Source organism: Pongo pygmaeus, chromosome 13 (assembly GCF_028885625.2).
Source record: "Pongo pygmaeus isolate AG05252 chromosome 13, NHGRI_mPonPyg2-v2.0_pri, whole genome shotgun sequence".
Lineage (NCBI taxonomy): Eukaryota > Metazoa > Chordata > Mammalia > Primates > Hominidae > Pongo > Pongo pygmaeus.
The window spans coordinates 51,048,991-51,059,718 of NC_072386.2; the positions used below are offsets into that span (position 1 = coordinate 51,048,991).

At 44.4% G+C, this 10,728-nt stretch overlaps 1 protein-coding gene and 1 pseudogene across 1 annotated transcript; one reads left to right on the forward strand and one right to left on the reverse strand.

Moving 5' to 3' along the window:
- Nucleotides 1-3,835: 3,835 nt before the first annotated feature.
- Nucleotides 3,836-4,102, reverse strand: LOC129044553 (large ribosomal subunit protein eL33-like). Its single transcript, XM_054502529.1, has one exon. It carries the CDS (start codon nt 4,100-4,102, stop codon nt 3,836-3,838), a length of 267 nt encoding a protein of 88 aa, XP_054358504.1.
- A 5,070-nt stretch (nt 4,103-9,172) lies between these two features.
- LOC129043467 (E3 ubiquitin-protein ligase RING2-like) lies at nt 9,173-10,395 on the forward strand (annotated as a pseudogene).
- The last annotated feature ends 333 nt before the right edge of the window (nt 10,396-10,728 follow it).

The window sequence follows — 10,728 nt, forward strand, 5'->3', positions numbered from 1 at the left end:
CTGCCTCTGCCTCTCAAGTAGCCGGGATCACAGGCGCCTGCCACCACACCTGGCTAATTTTTATATATTTAGCAGAGATGAGGTTTCACCATGTTGGCCAGGCTGGTCTCAAACTCCTGACCTCAGGTGATCCTCCCGCCTCAGCCTCCCAAAGTGCTGGGATTACAGGCATGAGTCACTATGCCCAGCCTTTTTCAAGTTTCTTTCTGATGTTTATGTTGTGTATCATCCATGGTGTCTTTTCATTTTGCCCAAGCTGGACTCAATCTCCTGGGACTCAAGAGATCCTCTTTAGCTTCTCTAGTAGCTGGGATTACAGGTGCATGCCAGTGCACCCACAGTGTCTTGTTTCCTTGTGTGTTTACTTTCTGTTCTTGAAAAAATATTTGTGAGAAAAAGTACTTGTGGCTTCATTTGGAGAAGATCTTTGTTTGCTTCTGCTAGGTGCCTTGAAGCCCTTTCAATCTGAGACTAGCTTTCATGGGTTGAAGTTCTTTGGATCAAAGCAAATGCAGGTTACAAACCTGGGCGAAAGCTGCCCAGTGACCACATCTACTCAAAGACAGGATTTTATCGATTGATTGATTGATTGATTGATTGAAACAAAGTCTCACTCTGTTGCCCAATCTGGAGTGCAATGGTGCAATCTCCGTTCACTGCAACCTCCCAGGTTCAAGCGATTCTGCTGCCTCAGCCTCCCGAATAGCTGGGACTACAGGCATGCACCACCATGCCCGGCTAATTTTTGTATTTTTAGTAGGGATGGGGTTTCACTAGTTGGCTAGGCTGGTCTTGAACTCCTGACCTCATGATCCGCCCACCTCGGCCTCCTAAAGTGCTGGGATTACAGGCATGAGCCACTGCACCCGGCCAAAGATGGGATTTTAAAATTTTTGCTTTGCCTCCTCCCCACTCCCATTATAGTCAGTGCAAAAGCAACCTTTCCCAATGTTCTGAGATGCTGGTCCACCTTCACTCTTAGGGCATAGCCTATGGTGTCCCAACTTAATATGGGAAGGGTCACCTAGTAACATTTTTACCATGGAAAGCCCTAGACGTTGGATGCTATTTCCATGCCCTGTGAGGCTACTAAAAACAGAGCTAGATGTTGCCTGACTAGCAAATATCCTGGGGGCAAGAGTAGCTTTTGTACTTCTCTGTTCCATTTTCTTCTCTGGGTTCTCACCTTCTCTTAGCTTTTATCCTAATAATTTCTTACTATCATATCAGCAACTCGATCTTTTGGGAAATGTGCCTTATATTTTACTCAGTCTCTTTATTTTATTTTATTCTTTTGTTTTGTTTTGTTTTGAGACGGAATCTCACTCTCTCACACGTTCTGGAGTGCAGTGGCGCAATCTCAGCTCACTGCAACCTCCGCCTCCCAGGTTCAAGTGATTATGCTGCCTCTGCGTCCCGAGTAGCTGGGATTATAGGTGCCCGCCACCCCGCCTGGCTAATTTTTGTATCTTCAGTAGACACGAGGTTTCACCGTGTTGGCCAGGCTAGTCCTAAATTCCTGACCTCAGGTGATCTGCCCGCCTTGGCCTCCCAAAGTGCTTGGATTACAGGCGTGAGCCATTTTGCCCGGCCTGTTCAGCACCTTTAGTCATTATCAATGGGCACATTGGTTGAATAAACCAGCCCATCATAACTGGAAATAGATGTTTGACATTTCATTCATTTTCTTCAGTCTATTTTATATCTGAAGATACATTACTGAAGACTAAGTTCCTGTATCTTTTTTTTTGAAATGGAGTCTCGCTCTGTGGCCCAGGCTGGAGGACAGTGGTGTGATCTCAGCTCACTGCAACCTCTGCCTCTCTGGTTCAAGCGGTTTTCCTGCCTCAGCCTCCTAAGTAGCTGGAATTACAGGCGCATGCCGCCACACCTGGCTAATTTTTGTATTTTTAATAGAGTCGGGGTTTCACCATGTTGGTCATTGAGTTTTGATAGGGAAATAGCCAAAGTCACACTGATTTTCCTTATCCTTTTTAGTTGACACGTTCTTTTTATATGGATAGGCCGTTTTTTTCAGGGTCAGACTTGGAGAAGATTTACTGTAATTAGTCTCTTAGATGTTGGGTCCCTCTCCCACTAGCTAAGTAGGCAAAGAACAACCCCCAACTTCCAGGGAGAATGCAGGAAATCAGCTAATTTTTTTTTGTTCTAGTTTTGTATGTTTTAGTGTTCACATGTGCATATACACGTAGATATGATTGACGATGCAATATGGGTAATTATGGACATTCATTAATTACCAGGTCCCTACTATGTGCCTTAAACTGTGCTGTGCGCTTGATTTATACCTTTGAACGTAAGTTCTTGGACTTATGAAGCAATTAAAGAGCTAGATTTTCGAGAATAATGAAGCCAATTAAAGAATAGCGAAGAATAATGAAGTCAATTTGTGAAGAATAATGAAGTCAGTAATTAGTGAAGAATAACAATGAAGAATAATGGAGTCAATTAAAGAGCTAGACTTTCGAGAATAACGAAGCAACCTATTTTTTTCTTTTTAAGAGAGGGTATGGTTCTGTTGCTCAGTCTGGAGTGCAGTGGTGCCAGTCATGGCTCACTGCACCCTCGACCTCCTGGGCTCAAGTGACCCACCTGGGCCTCCCAAAGTGATAGGCATGAGCCACCACACATGGCCAAGCAACTGTTATTTAATTAGAATTGTCACAAGTGCAGCTGTGACAAAGTACAGGGTGTTATAAAAGTATAAAACAGAAAGACATAACCTAATTTGGAAGATTTGGGTAGGTTTCAATGAATAAGTTACAAATTAGTGAGAGAACTGAAGGAGGAACTGGCTAGGTGAAAAGTTGTGAAGTGAGCCTTGTGGGCAGAGGGAATGTAATGTGCAAAGGTCCTGAGATTGAACAGAGCTCGAAAACTTACAGGAATTGGAAAAAGGTTAGTGTTGTTGCAGCATTCTGAGCAAAGAGGAGAGTTGCCAAGATGAGTCTGGCCACATCATATAGGACTTTGTGGGCAATGTTAAAGAATTGTGACATTGGCTGGGCACGGTGGCTGATGCCTGTAATCCCAGCACTTTGGGAGGGCCAGGTGGGCGGTTCACCTGAGGTCAGGAGTCCGAGATTAGTCCGACCAATATGGTGAAACCCTGTCTCTACTAAAAATAAAAAAAAATTAGCCAGGCATGGTGGCTCATGCCTGTAGTCCCAGCTACTCAGGAGGCTGAGACAGGAGAATTGCTTGAACCTGGGAGGCAGAGGTTGCAGTGAGCTGAGATCACACCACTGCACTCCAGCCTGGGCGACAGAGCGAGACTCCCTGTCAAAAAAAAAAAAGAAAAAGAGAAAGAAAAAGAATTGCGACATCATCCTGATAATAGAATTATTAGAAATTGTTTTAAGGTAGTAAGTTTTTTAATCCACTTAAAAATACAAGAGCACAGGCCAAGTGTGTTAGCTCGTGCCTATAATCCCAGCACTTTGTGAGGCTGAGGCAGGTGGATCACGCGGTCAGGAGTTCGAGACCAGCCTGACCCGCATGGTGAAACAACGTCTCTACTAAAAATACAAAAAAAATTAGCCAGGCATAGTGGCGCGTGCCTGTAATTCCGGCTACTCGGGAGGTTGAGGCAGGAGAATTGCTTGAACTCGGGAGGCAGAGGTTGCAGTGAGCTGAGATCACACCACTGCACTCCAGCCTGGGTGACAGAGTGAGACTCCATCTCAAAAAAAAAAAAAAAAAAAAAACAAGAGCACAAATCCACGTTTATTTATTGACTTTTCATTAGTTTAAATCCTTGAAGGGTCCAGCATCCTCGGATTCTGTGTCCAATAGCCTTAGCAGGAAGATTGCTTCAGAATTTGCCACGAATCAGGCCACCGTTTCCGTGGGCCCAAGTTACCTTTACCCAGATTACTCTGGTTTTGTTTGGTTTGCTGCCAGAAGTCACTGTGTTGTTCTTTGCTTTGTGTACACAAGCGCATTTCTTGCCCAAATAGACTTCTGTTTCATCATGGGCATAAACATCTTCAATTTTAAGAAGAGCGGTCTGCTCCCTTTGGTTCCAGAGACCCTGCTTATAGCTGGCAAAAATGGCCTTGGACCACAGCTCTCCAGACATAGTTCCTTTTAGAAGTCCTGTTCCTGTTCCCAGCAGGCCTCCACAGGAACCAAGATGGTGGGAACAGAATTATTAGAAATTTTTTAAGCCAGGGGAAGATGTGCTCAAATAATGTTTTTTTGTTTGTTTTGTTTTGTTTGAGATGGAGTTTCGCTCTTGTTGCCCAGACTGGAGTACAATGGTGCGGTCTCTGCTCACTGCAACCTCCTCCTCCTGGGTTCAAGCGATTCTCCTGCTTCAGCCTCCCAAGTAGCTGGGATTACAGTCATGCACCACCATGCCAGGCTAATTTTGTATTTTTAGTAGAAGCGGGGTTTCTCCACGTTGATCAGGCTGGTCTCGAACTCCTGACCTCAAGTGATCCACCCGCCTCAGCCTCCCAAAGTGCTGGGATTACAGGTGTGAGCCACTGTGCCCGGCCAAATGTTGGGTTTTATAATGCAGTATTACTTAGCTGAAAATGGAGGATGGGCGTGGGCACAAGTGGAAATGAAGACTCCAGTGAGATGACAGAGAGTCTAGCAAAAGATGAAGGCATTTTGAATAATAGTGATGATAGTGAAGTCTAAAGAAGTGTATAGATTCACAAAGCATTTAAAAGGTAGCATCAGGCTGGGTGTAGTGGTTCATGGCTGTAATCCTAACACTTGGGGAGGCTGAGGTGGGAAGATTGCCTGAGTCCATGAGTTTGAGACTAGGCTGTGCAACATAGGGAGACCCTGTCTCTACAAAAAAAATAAAAATATTAGTCAGGCGTGGTGGTGTGTGCCTGTAGTCCCAGCTACCCAGGAGGCTGAGGTGGGAGGATCACTTCAGCATGGGAGGTTGAGGCTGCAGTGAGCCATGATTGTACCACTGCACTCCAGCCTGGGTGATGGAAGGAGACACTATTTCAAAATAAAATAAAGTAGGCCAGGCGTGGTGGCTCACCCCTGTAATCCCAGCACTTTGGGAGGCCTAGGCGGGTGGATCACGAGGCGGGTGGATCACGAGGTCAGGAGTTCAAGACCAGCCTGGCCAAGATGGTGAAACCCCGTCTCTACTAAAAATACAAAAATTAGCCGGGCATGGTGGCGCATGCCTGTAGTCCCAGCTACTTGGGAGGCTGAGGCAGGAGAATCACTTGAACCCGGAAGGCGGAGCTTGCAGTGAGCCAAGATCGTGCCATTGCACTCCAGCCTAGGCGACAAGAGCGAAACTCCGTCTTAAAAATAAAATAAAATAAAGTAAATGAAAAGGTAGGATCCTGGGAGTGTGAGGATAAATTTGATATGATGAGATGATCAAGAGAGCTGCCATACTTTTCTGAAGGAATCTAGATTCCTCTCACTCCTCCCAGGAAAACAAAAGATTTATATTCTCTTTCTGGAATAAGACTACACTATTCAGGAAGCAGAAAGTAAACATTGAAAGTTTGGACAACATGAAACATAACCTAGGCAAACATAGTTGGAGGAGAGAGGGAAATGCCTACAAAAGGAGCTAAGTAAAAGCTGTACAGGTCTAGGGGCCTTTTGGGGGAATCAAAGGAATTAGAGAAGTTTCCGTTGAGGACCTTCTTTTTGGACTCAACTCATGGCTGTGCTCCCCTGTGTCCCCTCACCCTTCATGGGCCTCATGGGTCACCCTGGTTTCTGAGACCTAGCTTCCCATGTTCTGACCCTCACCACTGTCACCTGCATCCCCTTTGTGAGCTTTGGGATTGAGGTCTATCTAGTTTCAGCCTCTGAGGCCAAACCACAGTGCCTCTTCTACCCTAAGTAGATAAAACTATGTTTCCTGGTTAATAGCTGTCAGTTATTGAACACCCACTCCATGCCGTCCACTTTACTCTTCACATGGAAGCTGTCCCATATCACATTTAATCCTTCTAACAACTTTGAGGAAGATTCATTATCATTCTGCATTTTAAGATGAGGAAATGTGGAAAAATGAAGGTCAAGGAGTTTAAATGTCTGGCTCAAGTTAATAATTCCTGTAATCGGCAGATCTGAGATTCCAACGCTGATCTACCCAACTCCACAGCCCAGACTTTACGGGGTACTGTGTCTGGTTTAGCCTCCCTGCTTTACCTCAATCTTAGCTCTGCCTAAGATTTGCCAGCCTGTCTAGAAACATTACTTGGATTTCTGATCATTTCCTTTGCCCGGCAGTGTTGAGAAGTGGGGCCTATAAGAAGTGATTATGTCATGAGGGCTGTACTCTCATGAATGGATTAATGCCATTATCTCTGGAGTGGGTTAGTTATCATGGAGGTGGGTTTCTGATAAAAAAAAATGAGTTGAGGCTGGGCGCAGTGGCTCATGCCTATAATCCCAGTACTCCTGAGGTCAGGAAATCGAGACCAGCCTGACCAATACGGTGAAACCCCCGTCTCTACTGAAAATACAAAAGTTAGCTAGGCATGGTGGCATGTGCCTGTAGTCCCAGCTACTAGGGAGGCTGAGACAGGAGAATTGCTTGAACTCGGGAAGAAGAGGTTGCAGTGAGCCGAGATTGTGCCTCTGCACTCCAGCCTGGGTGACAGAGAGAGACTCCATCTCAAAAAAAAGAGTTGAGACTGCTTCCTCTTCCCATCTCTTAACCATCCAACAAGGCCCTCACGAAGTTCTGGCACCTTGATATTAAACTTTCCAGCCTCCAGAACTGTGATAAATAAATTTCTTTTTAAAATAAATTACCAATCGGTGGCGTTCTGTTATAACAACACGAAACAGAGTAAGAGAGCTTGCCGTTCTTGTATTGCATCCTGATTCCTTCCAACTTTGCCATGATGGCACACAGGAAGAGCCAGAGCCCAGTCTCTGAGAAAACAATTTCTGTCAATGTAACTTTAATTGGAACATTTAGGGCAAGAGGATTAATTATTGGGCAGCTTTACTGCTTAGTCTACTTTTTTTTCTGACACAGAGTCTCGCTCTGTCACTCAGGCTGGAGTGCAGTGGCGTGATATTGGCTCACTGCAAACTCCACCTCCCACCACCTAAGCCTGGCCCTGCTTAGTCTGCTTGATTATTTGTTATTTTTCTCTTAAGTCTTTTCCTGTATGCTTTGTTTTCTTCAAGACCATTTTGATTAAAGCCACTTTTTGTTTCACTGCTGTTTTTCTCTGAATGTGAACACAGAAATATGTGTTAGGTTTATGTATGCAGCTGTTTACTCCTGCATTATCTTGTATTGGTAAAAATCTGAAATAAACTACATGACCATATTGAGTCTGGTTAAATAAAAGATGATAACATATGGCCCAGAGTGGTGGCTCACACCTGTAATCGTAGCACTTTGGGAGGCCGAGGTGGGCAGATCACTTGAGCTAAGGAGTTCAAGACCAACCTGGCCAACATGGTGAAACCCCATCTCTACTAAAAATACAAAAATTAGCCAGGCGTAATGGTGCATGCCTGTAATCCCAGCTACTCTGGAGGCTGAGGCAGAACTTGGGAGGCAGAGGTGAGCCAAGATCGCGCCACTGCACTCCAGCCTGGGCGACAGAGTGGGACTCTGTCTCAAAAAAAAAAATTATCCAGGTGTGGTGGTGTGTGCCTGTAGTCCCAGCTACTCCAGAGACTGAGGTAGGAGGGTGGCTTGAGCCCTGGAGGCAGAGATTGTGGTGAGCCAGAATTGTATTGCTGTACTCCAGCCTGGGCAACAAAACAAAGCCCTGTTTCAAAAAAAAAAAAACAGAGAGAGAGAGGTTATTGGACTTTAGATTGACTGGAGCTTCGAGATTTTTGTTAATTTTTTAGTTTCCTTTTCTTTACCCGTTAAAAAAAAATACCATTGACAGCAAGCTTATTTTAAAATTAGATTTTTTTGTTTGCTTGTTTTTGTTTTTGTTTTTGTTTTGAGATGGAGTTTTGCTCTCGTCACCCAGGCTAGAGTGCAATGGTGCAATCTCAGCTCACTATAACCTCAGTCTCCTGGGTTCGAGAGCTTCTCCTGCTTCAGCCTCCCAAGTAGCTGGAATTACAGGCGCCTGCCACCACGCCTGGCTAAATTTTTTTTTTTTTTTGAGACAAAGTCGCTCTCTGTCATCAGGCTGGAGTGCAGTGGTGCGATCTCCGCTCACTGCAACTGCCGCCTCCCTGGTTCAAGTGATTCTCCTGCCTTAGCCTCCCGTGTAGATGGGATTACAGGCATCTGCCACCATGCCCAGCTAATTTTGTATTTTTAGTAGAGAGGGGGTTTCTCCATGTTGGTCAGGCTGGTCTCGAGCTCCTGACCTCAGATGATCCGCCCACCTCGGCCTCCCAAAATGCTGGGATTACAGGTGTGAGCCACTGCACCCAGCTGCCACTACTTTCAATGTCAAAAACCACAATTACTTTTGCACCGACTACACCTAGTATCTACTGTTTCTAACTTACATATCTAAAACTCTTGGTTCAGGTCTCAATGGTACAATTTATTCAATGACAATATGCAAAGGGTTTTGTGTTTCTGTATTGCAGTGGTTCTCAAAAGACATTGTCAAAATCTCTAAGGAGATTAACCCAAGTTTGTGGGCTGTTTCTGGGATTTCCAAAATTTAATAGGCACTGGGGTACAGAAGAAAAAGCATGAAGGTTGAAGCTGATAGACATGGATACAAACCCTAATTCATCTCTCAGCTAGTTTCAAAACAGAAGCCAAGTTAAACTGTCTAGGCTTCATTTTCTCATCTTTAATGGGGAGAGAAATATTAACTCAGAGGGTTGTGGGGAGACCTGAATTAGAGTATGCCCATGGAGCAACTGGTGGATGGAAGGTGCTCAAGTCCACAGGTGTGTTCTCACTCCCTCTAGTAACAAAACAGTGCAGTCGGCCTGCCACACTTGCAGTTTACATCCTAGATCCAACCAACTGCAGATCAAAAATGTTCAGAAAAAAACAAATAATAAAAAGCAATAATACAACAATAAAAACTATACAATTAAAAAAGCACAGTACAACAACCATTTAAATAGCACTTACATTGTATTAAGGTATTATAAATAACCTAGAGATTTAGAATATTTGGAAGGATGTGCGTAGGTTACATACAAATTTGACACCATAGTATATGCACCAGAGTATATTAGGCACTTGAATATGCGCGGATACGCGCAGATTTTGGTATCCGTGGGGAGAGGGGGGTGTCCTGGAACCCTGGAGGCTTGTGTTAAAATGCTCTTTGCGGCTCACCATATTGTAAGGCGGCGCCACAGCTGATTACCCGAATCTCGCTCCTGCCACGGCCAGCGAGCCCCTGGCTGGGGAGGAAGCCTCAATGTCAGGCTGTGCAGACAAAAGGAACTCAACCATTAAGCAAAACATGGGAACTCAGTTTATATGAGTTACAATGAACACCTCAGTGACTCTCTTACAGAAGGCAATAACAGATGGCTTAGAAATTGTGGTTTCACCTCGAAGTCTGCACAGTGATTTAATGTGCCCAATTTGTTTGGATATGTTGAAGAACACCATGACTACAAAGGAGTCTTTACATCGTTTCTGTGCAGACTGCATCATCATAGCCCTTAGAAGTGGCAACAAAGAATGTCCTACCTGTTGGAAAAAACTAGTTTCCAAAAGATAACCAAGGCCAGACCCAAAATTTGATGCACTCATCAGCAAAATTTATCCAAGTCGTGATGAGTATGAAGCTCATCAAGAGAGAATATTAGCCAGGATCAGCAAGCACAATAATCAGCAGGCACTCAGTCACAGCATTGAGGAAGGACTGAAGATAACTGCAGAGAGGCAAGAAACAATAGAGTGAAAATGGTAGTGGAGCAGAAGATAATGGTGACAGTTCACACTGTAGTAATTCCTCCACACATAGCAATCATGAAGCAGGCCCTAGTAACAAATGAACAAAAACAACTGATGATTCTGGGCTTGAGCTTGATAATAACAATGCAGCAATGGAAATTTATCCAGTAATGGATGGCGCTAGTGAAATCGAATTAATATTCAGGCCTCATCCCACACTTATGGAAAAAGATGACAGTGCACAGACAAGATACATAAAGACTTCTGGTAACACCACTGTTGATTACTTATCCAAGTATCTGGCTGTGAGGTTAGCTTTAGAAGAACTTCGAAGCAAAGGTGAATCAAACCAGATGAACCTTGATACAGCCAGTGAGAAGCAGTATACCACTTATATAGCAACAGCCAGTGGCCAGTTCACTGTATTAAATGGCTCTTTTTCTTTGGAATTGGTCAGTGAGAAATACTGGAAAGTGAACAAGCCCATGGAACTTTATAGCAACAGCCAGTGGCCAGTTAACTGTATTAAATGGCTCTTTTTCTTTGGAATTGGTCAGTGAGAAATACTGGAAAGTGAACAAGCCCATGGAACTTTATAGCAACAGCCAGTGGCCAGTTCACTGTATTAAATGGCTCTTTTTCTTTGGAATTGGTCAGTGAGAAATACTGGAAAGTGAACAAACCCATGGAACTTTACTACGCACGTACAAGGGAGCACAAATGAGCTTTTAAAAACCAATTCTGAGACTGAACTTTTTTATAGTCCATTTCTTTAATATTAAAGATGTACCAGCCGGGCGCGGTGGCTCACGCCTGTAATCCCAGCACTTTGGGAGGCCGAGGCAGGCGGAACACAAGGTTAAGAGATCGAGACCACGGTGAAACCCCGTCTC